This window comes from Grammomys surdaster, unplaced genomic scaffold (assembly GCF_004785775.1).
Source record: "Grammomys surdaster isolate TR1022 unplaced genomic scaffold, NIH_TR_1.0 125749, whole genome shotgun sequence".
NCBI classification, from domain to species: domain Eukaryota; kingdom Metazoa; phylum Chordata; class Mammalia; order Rodentia; family Muridae; genus Grammomys; species Grammomys surdaster.
The window spans coordinates 2,262,732-2,284,147 of record NW_021620581.1 but is presented as its reverse complement, the minus strand read 5'-3'; the positions used below and the strand labels follow the sequence as shown (position 1 = coordinate 2,284,147).

The window sequence follows — 21,416 nt, the reverse complement described above, 5'->3', positions numbered from 1 at the left end:
TCTCTCTCTCTCTCTCTCTCTCTCTCTCTCTCTCTCTCTCTCTCTCTGTGTGTGTGTGTGTGTGTGTGTGTGTGTGTGAGATGTGCATATGTGTATAGATATGAGAACCTGTGTGTGCATGGAGACACCCGAGGAAGACACCAATGTCTTCTTCATTCATTCATGTCATTCTTCAACTTAAGACATGGTCTCTCACTGAAATTACAACTAGGTTTGTGGTCAACAAGTTCCTTTTATCCTTCTGTCTTCAGTCCTGAGAGTACCAGGAGTCACAATAAGCCTGGAGTTTTCATGAGTGCTTGAGTTTTAAACTCAACTCTTCCTGCTTGAGAGCATGCTTTCTTCTGCCATATGGGTACTAGGAACTGAAGCTAGATCCTGTGTAAGAGTAGCAAGTGTTCTTAACCACTGAACCATCTCTCCAGCCCTGACAAAGTGCTGTTTAGAAAGCTCAATATAAATAGATTTGTTTTATGAATAAAAAGAGGAAGACAGTCATGGTAGTGCACACCTTTAATCCCATTAGTTGGGAAGCAGAAGAAGGTAGATCTACATGAATTAGAAGGGCTATTCTGGTCTACATAGAGAGATTCTGCCTCAAAAAAGAAAAAAGGGCGGGGTATGGGGGTGGAGGGAGATATATTCAGACTTAGGCCTGGCACTGTAAACCTGATCAAAAGCCTATGTACTTAGATCATAGGCCTGAACGAGGAACCTACTATCTAAATGATGTATTGTCAAAGTGCTTTCTAAATATTTATTGGGGCTAGTGGGATGGCTCAGCAGTTAAGAGCACTGACTGCTCTTCTGGAGGTCATGAGTTCAAATCCCAGAAACCACATGGGGGCTCCCAGCCATCCATAATGAGATCTGATGCCCTCATATGGGTGTCTGAAGACAGCTACAGTGTACTTTGGGCTGGAGCAAGCAGGGGCTGGAGCAAGAGGGAGAAGGGAAGGGAAAAAACAAAACAAAACAAAAAATAAAATTAAATATTTATTGTTTACACATATAGATTTGTGCTTTTCTCAACCTTGGTCAGAGATGCTTCTTTTTCCAGTGAGTAGCAGTTAATATGGAGACTCATAATTGGTCCAATTCCTGAAAACAAACAAACAAACTTGAGTGTTCAACTGTACAAGGGAAATCTATATCAACCCTCTTCTGACCTAAGGTTCTGGAAATATTGTGGAATAGGATTGTGCAGGTTAGTTTTGTGTTAACTTGATACAACCTAAAGTAAATGAAGAGAGCCTCAATTGAGAAAATGCCTCTATAAGATTGGACTATAGGCAAGCCTGTAGGCATTTTCTAATGATTGATGTGGGAGAGCCCAGTCCATTGTGGTTGGTGCTTTCTCCTGGGCTGGTGGTCCTGGGTTCTTAAGAAAGCAGGCTGAGCAAATTAGCAAGTCGTACCCCTCCACGGCATCTGCATCAGCTTTGCCTACAGGTTCCTGTACCAAGTTCTGTTCCTGTTCTGATTTCCTTAAGTGATAGACTACAATATAGGAATAAATCATTTCCTTCTCAACTAGCTTTGGTGATGGTGTTCTATGACAGCAATAACAACCCAAAGTAGGACAAGGGGGCAGAACGAATGTAGGACTTAGAGAATGGCTAACAGTGCCATGTAATGCTGCCTTCAGGACATAGCATAGCCAGTGCACATATAAGCTCATAGCATTTATGATTATCTGTACATAATTAAACAGCAAATAATTTTGGCATGGATGGCAAGGAGCTCCCAAGAACCCACACCAGCTAAGGAAATGTAGGCAATTGATAGCTACTTCAGGAGTGAACTCTCACTTTGCTTTGAGGGTGTTGCCACTGGTAGGTTCTTCATCCCCCAGTGGATGACCCCATAATTATGTGCATATGGGTACCATCGGTTAGACTCTGTGGATTTTAAAACACGAATTAATTTAAAAAGGAAGACCTGAAAGTTGGAAGGGAGATGCGATGGGGGGACATGGGAGAAGTCGGAGGGGGAGGGAGAGGTGGATATAACCAAAATACATAGTACACGAGTTTGAAACTCTTAAAACATAGTTTTAAAGGTGTTTTTTTTTTAATTTAGTATAATTACATTATTTCTCCTTCCCTTTCCTCCCTCCCACTTATCCCATGTACTACCCTAGTTCCTTCTCAAATGGTTGGTCTTTGTGGTAGTTTGAATAAGAATGGTCCTCATAGGCTAATATATTTGAATTGTTAGTCACCAGGGAGTAGAACTTGTTGATAGCATTAGAAGGATTAGGAAGTGTAGCCTTGTTGGATTAAGTGTGGCCTTGATAGAGGAAATGTGCCCCTGGGAATGGGTTTTGAAGTTTTAAAAACCCATGGCTTGCTCAGTTTTCCCTTTGCTTGTCAATCAGGATGCATGTTTCAATTATTTCTATAGCACTAAACCTGCCTGCCACCATGATCCTTGTCATGATATGGACTAAGCCTCTGAAACTGTAAGCAAGCCCCCAGTTAAATACCTTTTTTTATAAGAGTTGCCTTGGCCAAGGTGTCTCTTCACCGAAATAGAACATTGACTAAGTCTTTTTGTTATCATTACATCTATGTGTATAAATTCACACACACACACACACACACACACACACACACACACACACACAAAATGCTGAGTGTATTTAGTGTTGCTTGTGTGTATATATTTTCATGGCTGACCACTTGGTATTGGATAACCAATGGAAGGTCCTTGCCTGATTGAGTCTCCCTCTCCCAGATTGGTTAGTTGACTATAGTTCTTTGCCACAATGTGGGGCAGCATGAGATTCCCCTTTTCCATAATAGCACATCTACTAGCATTGTCATTGTCCAGGTCTCTTTAGACAGTCATATTGTTGAGGTATCATGGGTGTAGCTTCCCTATCATTACTAGGAGACACGATTTCATAGCAGCTTTCCTAGTCTAATGGCTCTTAAAATCATTTTACTCCCTTTTCTGTGATGTTCCCTGAGCCTTAGACATAGTCAATACAGAAGAAGAGGGAGTGGAGTGAAGAAAAACTAATTTTAAGGATGCTTGAAAAAATCATAAAGATTTCTTTCTTTACAATTTGTATAACCATGATATAATTCACAGACCCAGAGAAGCTAGATAACAAGGAGAGCTCAAGAGGGGAACACAAGTCTCTCACTGGGAAGGGGAAATAGAATAGACATCTCGCAGGGGAGGGAGTGGGGGTAGAGGGAATAGGAACAAGAGAGATCAGGTGAGGAGAGGATTGAGGCAGAGAGTACTGGGAGAGACAACTGGAATTGGTAGGCATCTTGGGGATAAGATAGAAATCTAGTGCAATGGAAACTCCAAGGAATCTATGAGGGTGACCCTAGCTAAGACTCCATGCAATGGGGGATACAGAGCCTGAACCATCTATCACCTTGTAAGTAGGTAAGACTTTCAGAGAAGGGATTGGAATACCAACCTAGCCACAAAACCTTAAATGTACAATCTGTTCTGCCTACAAGATGTGCTGTGGTAAAGGTGTATCAGAAATGGTCTCCTGAGAGGCTTTGCCAGAGCCTGACAAATACAGAGGCAGATGCTCGCAGCCAACCATTAGACTGAGTGCAGGGGATTCCCAATGGAGGAGTTGGAGAAAGGACTGAAGGAGCTGAGGGAGTTTGCAGCCCCGTGTGGGGAGCAACAGTGTCAACCGACCAGACTCCCCCAGAGCTCCCGCAGACTGGACCAACAAAAGAATACATGTATGGAGGGACCCATGGCTCCAGCTGCTGCATATGTGGCAGAGGATGGCCTTGTTGGACATCAGTGGGGAAGTCCAGCCCTTAGTCCTGTGGGAGTTCGATGCACCAGTGTAGGGGAATGCCTGGGTGGGAAGGTGGGAGTGGGAAGGTGGGTGGGGGAGCACCCTCAGAGAAGCAGGGGGAGGGGGCATGGGATAGACAGTTTCTGGAGGGGAGACCTAGAAAGGGGATAACATTTGAAATGTAAATAAAGAAAATATCCAATGGGGAAAAAAAAAAGAAATTGTGTGAGTGGCCAACGATTGACTAGTCCAGGATTAAGCCCATGCCCCTGGAGTAAGCCCACCACTGACACTGTCTTGTGTCCAGGATCCAGAGGCTGAATAGCCTAGAGATCTAGGTCAGAACTAAACATGACTGGCACTTCCTCAAAGCCCCTCAATTAACTGATTTCTAATGATATTATGCCGTATTTGTGGGGTGGTGGGCTGTGAGAGGCAGTTGGGTACTTAGTTGAGCAGGCTTTGAATCCTGGAGACCCTCAGGGAGGGTAGGAGTTTGGCCTTGCTCCTGGATCCCCTGGATCCTTTCACATAGCCACAGCCCCTCACAGAGAGGTCTGTGGCCATAGAACAACACTCTTACTAGCCCCGCCAAGGGTGTGACTACAGGCCGTGGGGCCTCAAGACATCTCCATATTAACAACATATCTAAAGGCCAGAGGGCCTTTTAAGAGGCCAATTAAGCATTCCTTCTCAGATCCTCCTCCTTGCAAAAGGTATTTAACCTCAGAATTTAACCTGAGAATACCTGGGTATAGTTTCATTTATTTTCCACAATAACAATAAACATTTTAAAACCATGGACTATCTCTTTTCTTTGGGACCTGCTGTGGGGAACCATGGAGGTTTTCAACTACCGAGCTGCTGCCTAATCTCTGGCCAATGACCTCTCTATGCTTCCAGCCACTGAGATCCAGCCAAGTGAGGCCACCAACTCAAGCAAGTGAGCCAAACCAGACATGACCCAGCTAAGCCAAAACCAAGAGTCTCATCTCTGCTGGACACAGCCAGAGCTTCTCCCCGTCCCCACCTTCGGCTGAGCATCAATCCAGCCCCTACACCCCTCACTGTTTCGGCCCTTCTGCAGCCTCTCAGTAGGACACCTGAGAGCCCAAGGGCCTAAGAACCAGTCAGTTCCCAGTCACCTTTTGGCCCAGCGACCACCAATTCAAGAGCTCCAGCCCCTGCAGGATTTCCACCCCTGGAATGGAGTCCCACGGCTTCACACAGCCCGACATCCGCCCAGTGCAGGCATGGACTGAACACAGTTGAATTCCTGTGCCTCTGCTTCTACCTCTCCGAGCTGCGGAGGCCCTAGCCCCTTGGGAGGGGCAGACACAGGACCCATAATTCAACACAACAGGACCCACGCATGCTACAGCCCCACAATATTCATAGATTGGTGCCTAGTTCGTCATCAGAGAAGCTTTGTCCAGCAACTGATGGAAAGTGATGCAGAGGCCCATAGCCAAACATTAGGCAGAGGTCAGAGAATCCTGTAGAAGAGGAGGAAGGAGCCAGAGAGGTAGAGGACACCACAAGAAAACCCACAGAATCAACTAACCTGGACTCAATAGGGGCTCATTGAGCCTGAACCATCAACCAGCAAGCCTGCATGGGATTGACCTAGGCCCTTTTCAATGTTACGTTTGGTGTGTGACTCCTAATAGTGGGAGAAGGGGCTGTCTCTGACTCTTTTGCAGGCTTCTGGAACCCATTCCTTCTACTGGATTGCCTTGTCCTATCTCCTGCATTAAAGACACAGGTTTCACTTAATTCATGGATGTAAGCTCTTCATCACAAAATGAAATCAAATTTCAAGAGTACAGTGTACATGTCTAGAAACCCAATGCCCTGTTAAGTTTATTGCAGCCCCACAAGCCATGACTTACCTTCCTACAAAGACCTGTGGGTGTACACACTGCTCAAGTGTCAACTCATTAGGTTGCATTAGCTGTTTCAGTAGCAGTAGGGGCTGAAAGTGGGATCTTTTCCCTCTGCATCTATTTTTTTTCCTTAGGATTTACAAGGGCTGGCAGCCTTGTAAGGGAGTGACAAAGGGTTAAATTGTTTCCTATGGTAACCATTCCAAAGTCTCTGTGGACAATAATAAGTCATAAATATGTTCACCAGAGATTTTATCTCACATTTATTTGTGGTTTTATATACTTTAGACTGACCTCAAACTTATCTTCCTGCCTTCACTTCCTGAGAGCTGGCTTCTAGTTGTGTACCATACCCAGTTCATGCAATATTGGGAGAACTTAGGGTATCCTGAAATGCTAGGTAAGCACTTTACCAACTGAGTGCCTCTGTCTCCTCATTTTCATGTATTGCCACCAGTCTTATGGTGGGTGCTCATTTATGCAAGGTATGGTTCTGTTTGATCCCTTCTATAGTTTCCAAAGGGCAAGTAATAGTTTCTACCAGTTAGGCATCTTCTGAGAAGTAGTGTGTTTAAAAAAAAAAAAAAGACCATGTAGCATATACAAGAAATTAAGGTTTAATGGGAACAACTTACTAGCAAAGGGTCAGAAGGGAAAGCACATGGATTCATTCCATTCTTCCATGCCAATACAAAGGCATATCTGGCTAATCTTTACTCCAAATGCTTCTTTATGAATATCTGCCCACAGGACAAGGCCTATGGCAGCCTTGCAATATGGAGGTTCAAATTGGGGCTTACATGTCAATCAGCCCGAGTCTAATTGACAGCTTTCAGCAGAGTTGTCTGAACACCAGCTGCTAGCAATTGTAACCTTGAGTGTCAAAGGGTTTTTTTTGCACTGCAGGGCACTTAAGTCTCTTAATTAGATTGGCCTAGGATTTAGGCAAAGCCCTGTTGGTAATTAAGACTATCATTCCTTTTGGACTCTCACACTTAAGTGCAAATCTGATTGTTTACAGTTCTCCAAAGGCTTTCCTCACATTTAACTTCAACTTGGCTTTTTATATTCTCAACAGTATTTCCTCACTTTCAAATTTTAAGTGCCTTAGTTATACCAAACTTGAAAGTTTCCTGAAAATACTGGGTTTTCCATGTATAGATCAATGTCATGGGCAAACCTGTTTCTCTTGCCTTTTTCCTCTGACTCCATGCCAGTCCTGTTTGAATTGTAGCTTTCTTATGGGGTTTCAATCTAATTTTGTGTCTTGGCAGTGACAATACACAATGGATAGGAGCAGTCTATTAATTAAATAACTTTCCCATCATAATTTTATCTTTAAGCTTTCTCCACATAAAACATGAATATTAATGTGGAATAAGAATGCTACCCTTTTAATGTTAATGTATTTAACAGCCTGAGTGATCAAATGACTCCTCCAGCATCACATGGCTTATTCTAAGCTCTATTCAAATGTGGATTCCAGCTCCCCATCTCCCTCTTTACCTTCAGTTGTACTGAGTGGTATCTGTGCTATACCAACAAGTTCTAATGACAAAAGATTCTTTGAATCCTAGTATTGTTCTTTGATACAGTATCTTACATGTCCTGATCTCTGGGGAAATCTGACAAGGATGCCTTAGAATTTACCAAAATAATTTTGATCTCGAACAAATGGGTTCCATTTTCCTGCTCAGCATATACCATCTGAACTCTGTATAATACTGAATAATGATATTAAATTCTAATTCTCAGGATTCCTTGGAATGACTTGATATTTAAATCTTTTGTTTCATTTCTCAATCTACTCCAGTAATCAAGGATCTAGTATATAGAAATTGGTTGCAAAAACCTTTAAACACTCAGTTTTGAAACTTAGTCTTTTTGTCATGTGGCAAGTGAAAACTTTAAAAGCTTTTATACCTTGCCACTAACGTACAACTCCTTGGCATAAAAAAGTATTTAAAATAGTCCAACAATAAACACTGAAAAACAGATGTCCAAAATTTAAATCCTGCATCTAATTAAGCTTTCTGAGTAATCAAGAATTGCACCTGGTAAATGGCTATTTCAAAAGAACCTGTGGCTGTGTAGACTCCAGGCTCTAGAAGAGAAATCTAGTACTATTATTTTAATAAATGAACATAATATTAAACTGCCCCTTAAAGTATGTTTTAACTCAACTCTCATCAGAAGCTTCCTCTTGTAGTAGATAGTAGATGGTGGCCTATACAGACTTACAACTGGCCAAACTGCAGAGAGTAAGACAGAAAAGTACACAGCTCTAATTGAGAGATTGGTATCACACATCTACCCCAAGGCAGAAGACTGTAAGAGCCAGAGTTAGGGAAGGACATTTTATAGAGTGTTTTCTGGACACGACAGGGCTGTTGTACAAACGAACTCACAATGACTCTGATTATATGCATAAGACTGGCTTCAGTAGCAAGCCAGCCAAAATTCTAGTATTACTGGAAGTTCAACCCATATCTGACAAACTTTGCAGTTGCTAGCTGCTGGAGGAGGAAGAATAAGTTTTTATCAGAGACCCAGTCCCTGACAGGCTACCCATATTCCTGTAGATGACCCTATTCCAATGAACATACTGGTAACATTAAATGGATTCATTCAATGGGTTTAAAAAACACATGACCTTTGGAGGGAAAAGTGGTAAGGAGACATGAAAGTAGGAGGGAAGAGAATCTGGGGTGATTATATTCATGCAAAAAATTCAGACAATAAATTAGTTTTTGTTGTTTTGAACTCAGAGGATAAGGTACATCCAACAAGCCTGAGAACTTGAGTTTGATCCTTGGGACCCACACCAGAGAAAGAAGAATCAATTTTAAAAAATTGTCCTCTGACCTTTAAATGTGGGGTGGGGGTACACACACCATACACACACTGAAATAAAAATGTATAAAAATAGCCTTTTAAAACTAGAAAGGCCTGCTTACTACCCCCCACCTCCCCAATGGCAGGGTGTTTTGATGTGTTAACAGACATGTGTGAATGCATAATACAGTTTACTGGAATCCTATGTCTCAACATAGGATCATGGTTTACTCTATTCCTCCCAGGGTTTTCTCACCTCTTGCTCATCAACCCTAATTCCCCCCTCCATTTCTTTTTAGAAAGCACACAAACTTTCACTTTTGTTTTTTAAAAGCACATAGAAGCCAGGATCACACCCATAATAAATCCCAAAATTCAGGAGGTAAGGAAAAAAAAAGGAATGTTATGATTTTGAGGTAAGACCAGTCTATATAATGAATTCCAAGCCGGCTTAGGTTACAGTGTAAGACTCTGCCACTTATAAACAGGTCTGGAGGGATGATGGCTCAGGAGCTAAGAGTGTGCTTACTCCTCTTTTATTAAGACCTGGGCTCAGTTTCCAGCACCTAAATGGTGGGTCACAGCAACCTGTATTTCTAGTTTCAGGGAATCTGACTCTCTCTTCTGACCTCTGTTAATACACATACATACATACATACATACATACATACATACATACATACATACATACATGCACACACGCACAAAAACAAAAAGGAACATGCAAAACAATCATTTGCTTTGAATGACAAATATCTCCTCCAAACCCAACACATTATTTTTGTCATTTGTGTTGAAATTTAAAACCAGAGCAAACATCTGTCAGACTAGTATTTTGCTTTTTCATAAGTGCAACTTTTTAATAAAAATTTACATCTAGATAAGATAAACAATCTTCAGATTTTTGAAACTTTAATAAGATTTTAAAAACATGACTTTGAACTGAAAAACATACACATTTTGCACACAAATATTGTAATATGAATCAACTCCAACTCCATTTGAAAACATGTGAATCAAATTACAGTTTTAGAAGTTAGTAATTCACATTTAAGCAAGTTAGCGCCTTGCTGAATTCAGCTTTTGTAAAAAAGAGACTTAGTGCATATTTTAACGGTACATTGTGACTGTGTACCAATTATTGATATTTCACCTTATTAAATAAGATTACGTTCTTGAAAGTTGGTAAATAACGGCTAACCTCCTATGACACATGAAATTTCCAATGGTAACAGTTACATTTTGTAACAGAACACTTTCTATAGATTTCTTTCCTATCTTAAAAATTTAAAAGCAATCATTGTAAGGATTGCATCAACATCAATTTAGCAGAGGAAGATCAAACTTTATTGAAACTGCTTGCATACAAAATATATTGCACTATAACCAAACAAATATCAACATAAAATCCAATCTGTTGTCGCTAATATGTACAGAGAATATTGCCCAAGAGCAGTTACATTACAAGGTCATTCTACCTTGGTTAATTATCTACAGTATTTTAAACTGAACAGCTTACAGATGATGTGTGCAAGGTACCAATTTCTGTTTTCAAATACTATACATTCCCAGAATAAATAACTAGAAATCAACATTACTGTTTGGCAATACTTTTTAAAAGACATTTTAATATTTGTGAAATCATGTGCAGTTTGTTGCCATTTTATATGCTTATTTGTATGCAAGGAAAACTAAATGAAAAATGAAAATTCAAAGAAACAAATTCACAAAGTACATCAGAGGCAGAACTTCGGTTTGTACGGCTCTGTACAGATTCAGTGGTACCCCTACTTGGAGTTATTTTTTTAAGAAAAATATAACATCTCAGAGTGAAGGTCCTTCACATATTTTTCTTCAGTAAATTTCATTCATTAAAAAAAAGAGAAAAAAAAACAACAAAAAATAAGATTCAACACATCCAAAAAGAAAAAAAGAAGAATTATTTATTAACCAATTGTAGGTCTGCTTTTCAGTTCTGCTTATACATTAGACTTTGTATTTCAAAGTTATAAAACATTTAACCTGCTTTCAATGTTTCTCAGACAAAGTACCTATATACTTTTGAGGGTTATTATGTATTTATGAAGATGATCTTCATAGCTCCCCAACGTAAGGTTTAATGTAAAATATGAATGAAAAACTTGACAAAATTTGGGGAGGACAAAAGAAAAAGTTTCTAAGTTGAAATTCATCATCAGGCCAAAGAGCAGGCATATCCTACTAACTTTCGACCAGGAAGATTTGCAAGTAGCTGAAAACATCTTTAGCCTCTCCCAAATGAAAAGATAGTTATTTCTTCTGTCTATACAGAAAAATTACACATCCCTTCCAATAACACTATTTGTCATACTTCAGTGCAACAAAACAAAACGAAAAACAAGTCCTATTCTTTATACTGCCTAAGCTGATGTTTATGTAAGAAAAAAATATGGAAAGCATGCATTCTTCTATAAAGTACTAATGTTTGACAGGGTTTGCTACATCTTTTAACATTTAGTGTTTCCAACTTATCTTCCCTGAACTCTGCATCCAAATATAATATTCCTACCTGCCAAGATATAAAAAAGGCACAGATCATACAACTTTTTTGCTAATGAAAATAACAAATGTCACATCACACACATTTCAGGGTCCACTAAAATACTGGTAAAGTGGACCAAAACATAAACTGACACAGGACATGAAATGGCACAGCATTTCATGAAGACTTTATATGAGACTGAAGACAGAGATCTAGAATAATTATCACAAATGTGATTTACTCAGAAAGACTGAAACGTACTGCTGAGTTATATAGCCCAATTCAGGAAAATGGTCCTAGTTAATAAAGATCACTGCTTAGTATTTTTAAAAAATAAAAGTAAAATCCTGCCCTGAAGTGTTAAGTGTACTTAAAAGTTATGCTTCAAATTTCAAGATCTTTTTGTGCAAATCTGGAAGATTGTTGATTTTGGCCAATATCAAAAAAATTCTTTGCAGAATTTGTGTTCACTTCATGCCCTGTGCCATCTTGCCTACTATTTGTCTTTGGCCTAACAAAGTTTTCTAAAATGGAGTAAGAATTACAGAAACGGTAGAAGAAATATAACTTCAGAATTATGTAGTTTAGGGTACTCCATTCACGAGTGGTTGCAGCCCATCCACGCTGTCTGGCTTTTCCTTCTTCTGGTTACGATCTTTACCCGTACGCAACCGGCTCCCTTCACTGGAGGCACTCTGTAATGGTTTAGCATGGACACTCCTTTCATTATTGCAGTTAACTCTGATCTAAAACAAGCTATAGTTGTTATATATACATATACACCAGATTCTACATAAATGGCCTCACAAGAAATATTATGCCTAAAATACACATTCTACATGTTGGGGGGATGGGGGAGGGGGACAGAGGCAGATGGATCTCTGAGTTCTAGGCCACCCAGTGCTACATAAGTGGAATCCTGTCTCAAAAAAATAGAAGGGAAATACAGATGAAAATAGAACTGTATGAAATTAAAGCATGGTAGGCTCTTTATTGGTTTAGGTTTTTAAACCAGTATTATTTGCTGGAAAACAGTAGCCATCTCACTGTGTCTAATCTATAAGAAAAAAAAAATCTCACTTTATATTCTTCAACTTTATATTCTAAGCAAAATAAAATAGTGAACCATTCAAAACAAATTACTATTACTGGCTAATAGAAGAGATATAAGCTATGGGCAGAGTATACAGCCATATGGATAAACATTCACACACACAAAGCACACCTCACAATAACAGTATATTTCAAAAGGAATGTCTTATTTTGCAACAACTGTAAAATCTGAGAGACCAAAAATAATGTCTTCCTATGACAGCTTCACCTGAATGAAAACTCAACTAACCCACTCATGAGCTAACTTTTAGTTCCTACTTTTACACATATATCATGGTATCAGTAAGTTTTTCTATATTAAAAGTTCCACCCAATCCTTTTAGAAACCTCTTTTATAGCTGCTTCAAAGTTTAAATAGTAGGGGCTGGGAAGATGGCTCAGCAGTTCAGAGCCCCTGTTGTTCCAGAGGATCTAGGTTCAGTTCCCATGTGCCCACATGGTGGCTCACAGTCACCTGTAACTCCAGTTTCAGAGGTTCCAATGCCTGATGTACCTACATACTCATACACATAAAATAAATACATGAAAATAAACACAAAAAGACATTGAAATTCCAAATAATGTTCTAGCATAAATTTTTGACTTTAGTTTTTATCAGTTTAGGAACTTGTACTTCAGTAAGAAGAGTCAGATGGCTCTCTAACTTGAATAACATGAATCTCAAAGAACAGAATGACAAGGGGAAATCTGGAAACAATGATTTGTAGAAATAAAATTCCAGGAAAGTATGAAGATTAACATAATTTAAAATAAGATTCCAAGGTGTATAAACTATTTTAAGTGTCAATGGCGAACACTATTAGTCTTTTCTATCTGGTCCTTCAGAAAGGACTATGCCAAGAAGTTAGGATTCCCTTAGATTTGGGATAAATTCAGAAGATTCTACTGTAACATTTTTGCGTTAAAATTAGCTAATCATTTGTATTGGTTTCTAGGCAGAACGGAACTCATTACTTGCTTTAAAAATTTAGAGTTAACATTACAGATAAAGTGAAAGATAACATGAGTTCTGAGAATCAGATATCAAAGTTTGAATGAGTATCTCTTCACCATATGCTAGCTAAGTAACTGTGGGCACTGTAGCTTCTACTTACTCACCTATAAATTGGATAATAAAACTTCTTACCTCAGTGGATTACTGTAAGATTAAGTGAGATAAAATACACATGAAGCACATACCAAAGGTGCCTGGATTTGTTCAGGGAGTAAACCTAAAATTACGTAACAACTGTTTAAGCACTGACAATAGCTCACTTGAGAATGGATCCTCAGATTAGACTGTGCATGTAAATAAACAGCTAACACACAGGGCATGGAAATGAGCTAGACACCATAAGCCCTATCTTATCATGACTACACACAGAAAAGGATAACAGGTTATCTCTGAAGTTAAAGGGAGAGGGTACCTGACTTGAGTCACTTAGTACATTTCATTCAGAATATTTTGTTTGAGAGGGTTAGAGAACCACCACCAAGTCTAAAAATTACAATGTGGCTGCCAAAGTATTCACAAATACTTAAGACCATATATTCACTGGAAAAATCCTCATACTTGTACATTTGTCACAAAGGACTAAGACTGTCCACAACTGTAACATTGAAGAAAAAATATTTCATATAGTATGAATTTATCATCTATGAACATGTTGAAAAACAAAGCAAAGTAACCTCTCTACTCTCAAATGGCCATATTCAAACTACTTAGATGGAAAGAATCACGTAAGTTTTACCTGCAGGGATCCATCAGCTGTTCTTCCTTTAGCCTCTCTTGGATTACGCGAACGATTATCTGTTCGGGAATGATCGTCGTTTCCTGTATATTTTAAAAATGTTGAACAGTTACTGACTCTAAAAATTTGCTCAAACTTCTCTATTTTTAGATTCCCCATTCAGACCAACAATAGAAGCTAAAATGTAATGAAGAGCCTACCAATTCCAATTATACAAGTTAATAATCTATTCTGGTAACAAGATACAAAATATTCTAAAGGTATTATCTTACGAATCAACAGGTCAATCTGGATTAATAATCAGTTGCTGGTTAGGAACTGCAAAGAATATAAAGTAGTTGTCACTATTTAGTCATGGTTTCCATTAATCATAAGGAAGGCTGTCTAATATTCTGTCAAACAAATGAAAAAGTAATCATTTGCTATGATGATGATGATAAGCACAAAACAAAATATATCACCAAGATTTTTTACACAGCTTCAGTTTACTTTTAATCTTTCTTACTCTCTCTTTAAAAACATTGTTACATTTTTATTATTTGAGGTGTATCTGTGTAGAGGCATATATCACACAGCTCACGTATATGGCAGAAGATAAGTAGCAGGAGTCACTTCACTCCTTTCACCAAGTGGGTCCTGGGGATTGAACTAGGGTTTCATGATTGGCAGTCAATACCTTTATCCATTGAGCCATCTCAAGGGGCCTTAACCTTTACTTCTCAGCTATACCTTTGAAGCCTCCTCCTCTTCCTCTTCCTCCTTGTCCTCTTCCTCCCCCTCCACGCCGCCGTCCGTCTCCTCTGCGCAGGAAGCTCTCCCTCTCTTCCTCTGTTGGAGCTAATGACCAATCACTGAGTTCGTCTCTGTGGTCAGATTCTGTTTCAGAAGCATTTGATGCTTCAGAATTAGTTCCTATCGAGAGTTAAAAGTTATATACCATTGTCTGACTTAAAAAAAAAGGTTAACAGTAGCTTCCAGAGATGAAGTTTCAGGGGTGATTCAATATTCTTCCCAATTTAGAAGCCTACCAAAGAATATACTCATCTATGTTTTAAAACAAGTGATTTTAAATCCAAAGTGAAGGGCTTGCCATATTTGAAGTAATTTTTGTTATACAATTTTTTTCAAAAGGTGTTAGCTGCCTAAGTTCAGATCTGAATGTGCCATATCTTTAAATAGCTGTGATCAATACATGAAAAATTATCTATAACAATGTAATATTTTGATAATCAAAACTTTTATAATGAGAGCTTTTAATAGACACAGGGACAGAAGGATGTACACATTTTGGTCAAATATAAAAGCAGCCAATAAAGGCCACCATGACTGTTGTCTCAGGGAAGGGGCTCTTGTGGGATTATCCCCAATGAAAGGGGATATGCATTCCTGATGCATGGCCCACAATTTCCCTCCCACTCCCGGTGGAATGGCTGAACAAAGGATCATTATAAAACAACTGTTTATCTCTGAGGGGTATAATGATATAGGGGATGGGAGTGGGGGGAAAAGAGCTCCACAGTGAGGTAGAAATTCATTGGTCAAAAGAACAAACTGATAGGAGGAGGGTTAAGGGTTAGGTTCAAGGTTGGCCTTATGAGTAGGTGTCTTTCCCCACTCTGGAATATCACCTCTACTACCTCTCTCTTCCTCTGTTGGAGCTAATGAGCAATTATAGCTTCACCATTATAGCGTCACTCCTGTGGATCTTGAAGGCTTTTCCATCTTAAAGAGTTCCCTTTTGAAATGCAAATATTTGTGAGATGGATTATACCTTATACCATCATTAGCAAGTTACATAGTAGATACATAGTCGAGCAAGAAAGACAGTAGGAACTCGTAGCTGGGAACTGGTTTCACTGAAAGTTACTGGGAGAAAAGAAAGAAGCATGGATAGAAGAGCTGGGAAGGCAAAGAGACACTTCGCCTACTTCTTGACTGTGCCTATGGCTGACTTTGGCCATGCCACTCAAAATCATCTTATGAGCCATAGGATGCAGACCCCTGATTTACACAGTCCATCCAGCAAGTATGACCAGCACATGCCTGACAAAAAAATGAGCCACAGCACACAAATGAAAAAAGTTTTGGCTATACAGTAATAAAATCAGGATAGGTCTTAGGTCATCAACACACAAGGGCTTAAGCAGATTTATCCCCAATTAGAATATGGACAGAACTCACAACTGCCCTGTGAACTATGTGTGTCATTAACAGGCTTTTACTCTACATGTCTCTTGAAACACAATTTGACACACTGTAAGTTGGAAACCATGTAGTGAGAAATTGATATAATGGAGTTCTAATGAATATTAGAGATTAGCAGCTATTAAGTCTAGGAACAGATAAAGTTACTGAGGAAAATGCTTAGTTTGTACCTGAAGTATATCCAGGACCGCGTCTGCCGTGCCCCCTATTTCTGTAAGGTCTACTACCTCGACCCATTCCTTGACCATCATCAGTCACATAGCCTTTTTCCTTATCTGTACGATTTGGTGGTGGTCTAGAACTAGCTCCAATTTGTCGCAACTGCTCATCAATTTGTAATCTCTCCAAACGCAACTGGTCTACTTCCTATTTAAAATATACAAGATAACAGTAAAAATAATTTGACATTTTACTTAGTAATACCTTTCTCCTTTTCATCAGATAAAAAAGTATACTGGAAATATTTCAATTTCAGTTCTAAATTTATAGTAAACACTATTAACCCAGAATTATTAGGAAACTGAATGATCTCCTTAAAAAGAAAGATTACTATTGATACACTTACTGATGTCAAGACTTAGAAATATAACAAAAACACTCAGTTTTAAAGTTATATTAAATAAATTTGAGTGATTTGGCACTGCTATTCAATTAGTCTATGGATAAGGCAGAGATACATTAGTTTGGGGACCTTTTGATATAAGATTGACTAAAACAATACTAAAAAGTATAAAAATACAGATAAATGACAGACATTTAAGGTTTAATCAACTAACCTTTAAAAAAAGTCACACATAAATGAGCTCAATGAAATTATTTTGCCAGTTAATATTCTAATTTACTAAGTATTGTGCTTGGGATATATTTTTAAAAGAACATGTACTATTTTTAGGATATAATTATATAATTAAGGATTACTTATTTTCAATGAACTTAACATGCTAATACTCCTTGATATGAAGGGGAAGAAATCCCTAGGTCTCCCATCAAAACACCTAGCTCTCACATCATGCCTTGAAAAACTTTTAAAATGCTAAAATTCTGCTTAAACAAGTATTACAAACAATAAACATTGGGTTGAACAAAATATATCAACTCCAGAATCCACTGATCGGCCCTTATACAAAGTATGTACAATAGCATGAGATCTGTTGAATCCAGATGAAACTTTCATTTTAATCCTTGCCTTTCTAGCATATCCACGAGCATCTCACTTATTAGCTACAGGAAATAAGATCTGTAACTACAGCAAATGTTCAGTGTGTCAGTCAAGAAGAGGTCATTGAAACTAAGTTTTCAAAATCTTGGTTCTGACATATGGGGGAAAAAACGGTCAGACTGAGAATCCACAGAGAACTTTACTTGCTCTCTAAACCATCAGTAATAAACTGGGTAGGAAAAAGGAAAGACTAGTTGAATGAGTGGCTTCCTGCAAAGATATATTTCTAGCTAATAGAATGTGTTATCTAGATATTGCATAAGAGAATGGTATTCCAGTTATTGTACTTAGGTAAAGCAATAAGTTTTGGTGAGATGCTAGAACCAACCAAAAGATGATTTGGTGATGATAGGAATGGCAACGGAACAGCTGCCAGTAACAGACAAAATATTCAATAGAGAAAAATAAATCAAAATATCTAAGAAAAAGCATTAATTGAAAGAACAAGGGACATGATATAATGCAGCTATGTCTATCTAGATCACAATAATTATTTTAGTGAAGGTTATAAAGGAAAACATACAACAGATTGCACATAAAACACTGTCCAACAAAAAAAATAAATAAGCAAATCAAAGTGGCATCCTACCCATGCAAACCTTGCTGGATGAAACCTTCCCACTTTTATTTATTAACTGACCACCATTAAGAATGAATGAAATGACCAGGTACTGCACCTTTTTTCCTTTCACTTTTACTTACTAGAAGACTGATTCACATTTTATTCTTTAAGTCAGCAAACACATCTTAAGTTAGTATCATAAATAAAATAAAACTTAAATTATTTTGTAGACTTTTAAAAGAAGACCTATAGAATAATTCTGGTATATATTTTAACAAATAAGACAGTATAACAATGAAAACAATTAAGATTTCATTTCATTAAATTTTATATTTGGGCCAACGAGAAATTGAAAAAGCATTTAGTCTAGGGCAGTGACTAGCCTAGAATCATATAGCTACTTCATAGATGCATTGCCAATCCCATGCTCTTTTTACTAATAGCCTCCAGGTTCCTACTTCCCAGCTTGCAAGCTAAAGGAGGCGTAACAGTAAAATCAGTAAGATGAGCATATACAAGAAAGCACAAGTAGTTTATATTTTGATTAACACAATATAAAGAGAAGTACGAAGAGTAAATATTTAAACAGAGAACTTCACGAAATGCCAGAATTTCCTTGATAAATAACAGGAGGGACAACAAAGGCAAGTACACACAAAATTTAGATCGGAAAACATCCATAAAAGCTAGAAGGTTCAAATATATACATGCATATATATATATACACACACACATATGTATATGTATATACAACAATCATTACCTAAATTGAATCTAAGGGTTTAACAGAAGAATAACTATAAATATAGGAATGTATTGAGAACTGGGACATTAGCCCTAAGATTTACAATTAAAAATTAACTTAAGCTTTTAGATGAAATAAACTAAAACAATGTATTTTATCTATTATTTTTTACAAAGTCATATACTGTTATGTACAGCTTAGAAGGATCATAGTTTTGGAAGGATTTATTATACAGTTTTTAATAATTCAGCACAAGAAAAGTAGAAGTTAAAAGTCATCCTGTCCTCACCTTTAAATAGTTCAGGTGATAATCCAAAAGAACAGTGGCATTAGCGATGCTGTCTTTTGTTCCCACAAAAACAAATGGTACCATACCCTGAAAAAGAAATTGTAACAGTGAACCTAAAGAACTAGTGATGGTTAATCTGAAAACAAAACCAAAACCAAAAAATAATGACTAAATCCCTAGCAGAAGGTCTGGTGAGTAAAAAGCACACAAACATCTGTTTAAAATATAAATCAATAATGTAAAACCAAGGGCAGATCAATATAGTGATTTCTTAAATATCACATTGTTTTAAAGACTACCATTTAATGTTGGCAAAATAACATTTAACTAAAAATTATGCAAGCTTTACTGTGGTAAACAAGATGAATACTTATGCTTTAGTGCACTCACTGTAAGTTTTACCTAAATCAAATTCAGTTTAAAATCACATACCAAGGATATGTATGTAAAAACCTCAATTTTGCCAATCAAATCACCAGAATTCAAATCATGAGCAAAAATCAGAATTTAAATTAAAATATACTGAGTAGTATAAGAACAAAAACCAAGGCAAAATCATAAGCATAATATTTAATAAGTCCATAAAATTTTAGAAGTATATTATGAAAATCTTACAAAGTTCAATCATAAGAAAAACTTTGATGTATACCACTTTAATATAGGGATTGCTTTAAAGATACACTCTAAATATTAAATTTCTCATCAGCATAAGAGAAGAATAAAAACCCCAAACCATTCCATTATTACAACCAGTAGGGAAGCCTAGCCACAGGTGTACAAAGAGGGGACAAATAAGACACATTCTAAGCTGAGAACAGTTCAATCATTTTGCTACTGAAGAAATACATGGTTATTGGTACTCACACACAACTAATAAATAGTATTACAGTTACAAATGTTTGGCAAGGTGTAGGAGGCCAAGAATTTGTCCTCTGAGCCAAGTGTCACTCTTTCCTAAGGAACATTTCTTAGAACATGTAACTATTGTTGGGATGCTTTCCCTGCTTATATTCAGTATACGGTAGGTTCAAGACAGGAAGGGAAGGACACAGGATTTTCTATATCCTTGTACAAGAATGTTACTGTTGATGAAAAATAAAACTGAATCATCAGAAAATGTTGCTTATAGGCTAATTATCATATAGTAGGTAAGGCACTGCTTCCTAGTAGCAGTGACTATCTGAACTATCAGGTACTGAAGAAAACTTGTAAAGATTTTCTTTTTTGTACTATAAGAAGTGTCCCCCTCCAATATTATTCCTTTTCTCACTAGCATAGTCAGTCACAAAGGTATTAACTGTACTATTTCCAAGTGCCAAATATCAAGTCATGAAATACTACATGCTTTCCAAGTAATCACCAAAATAAACTTTTAATTCTGTGCTGTAGATTTAATTAGGCAGAATGTGAAGAACATCATTTAAACCTATTTTCTGTTATAACATGGTACAAACTGTTAGAGTACCCAGGGAGAACTCAAGTGTCTAATCAGAAGATTTGAATACATTGAAAATATAGATTATCAATATTAGGACAAAGTGATTCTCTTTTCAAAGATGAGAACAGGGATGTCCAACAGAAAGGAGTGTCCAATTCACTTGTAGTTTTAGTTATTTGTATAAAATGGCATTTTTGCTTTTAGTCTTTTCTGAGTTATACCATCCTTATTATAAGCAATTCTCATATACCAGGCAAGGAACCCCGATATCAAAGAGCTTACAATGTGGTTGAAGAGACCAACAAGAAAACATTTAAAAACATGCTCTCGGTGAGCACACAGGAAGATGGAGCAGGTGGGGGGACCTGTGGTAGGTACACAAGGAAAACTTCACACACACACACAACAAGGTCAAAATGATAAGGCAAATGCAGGAAAAAGAACAGTCTGAGAAGAATAAAACCACACTTGGGTTTCTAGTGTATACATATAGAAGAAGCAAAGATTATAATAAATTTTAGAGAATTCCAAGAACTTCAGTAGGGATCAAACTTCCTAAAGACACAGTAGGAAGACTGGTAGAAAATGACACTGGACATGTAAGGGAAGAACTTCTAACTGGAATGAAGATGTTTGAGATTTAGCCCAGGGCTCTGGCTCCAAATACCCACAAACACTCCTCCACCAGCCCCCAACCATGAGGCTCATTTGTAGTCTTTCTTAACAAGGGGAATAAACATTAAAATATCAACTTAAAATGTATTTTTCAAGGAATGGTTTCCTACCTGCCAAGCCTTGGGTTCAGGTTTCTGGGGTCCCCCTGCTACAATTGATGAAACCACTAACACCTAAAGCAGTATAAGGAATGCAAGTGATGTGATTAACTATAATGAACGATACACAGAAGCCTGAACGCAGGACTTTCACTGCAGGACTTCTAAAGTCATTTCTAAATAGGTTAGTTCAAATAGTGAAAACCAGTTTCTAAAATATGGCTTTAAGAAGTAACTAATATATTTAATAGAAGGTACACTTTGAGTTATAACACCTGCAAAATTTAAGGAGTTATAGCATGAAAAAAAAAGT

The 21,416-nt window shown here is 37.7% G+C and overlaps 1 protein-coding gene across 5 annotated transcripts in view; it reads right to left on the bottom strand.

Moving 5' to 3' along the window:
* Positions 1-9,403: 9,403 nt before the first annotated feature.
* The window catches only part of Fmr1 (fragile X mental retardation 1), a 35,619-nt gene continuing 23,606 nt past the window's right edge, over positions 9,404-21,416 (bottom strand). Inside the window, exons 12-17 of one of the 5 annotated variants that reach the window (XM_028788416.1) lie at positions 21,116-21,178; positions 18,893-18,979; positions 16,248-16,443; positions 14,602-14,784; positions 13,873-13,955; positions 9,404-11,724 (exon numbers count right to left, since the gene is read on the bottom strand). In XM_028788416.1, coding sequence (XP_028644249.1) covers positions 11,614-11,724; positions 13,873-13,955; positions 14,602-14,784; positions 16,248-16,443; positions 18,893-18,979; positions 21,116-21,178 — 723 coding nt within the window. In that variant the 3' untranslated portion in view covers positions 9,404-11,613. Of the gene's footprint in view, positions 11,725-13,872; positions 13,956-14,601; positions 15,531-16,247; positions 16,444-18,892; positions 18,980-21,115; positions 21,179-21,416 lie in introns of those variants that run through there. The other 4 variants (XM_028788417.1, XM_028788419.1, XM_028788418.1 and 1 more) reach the window with 4 other exon arrangements.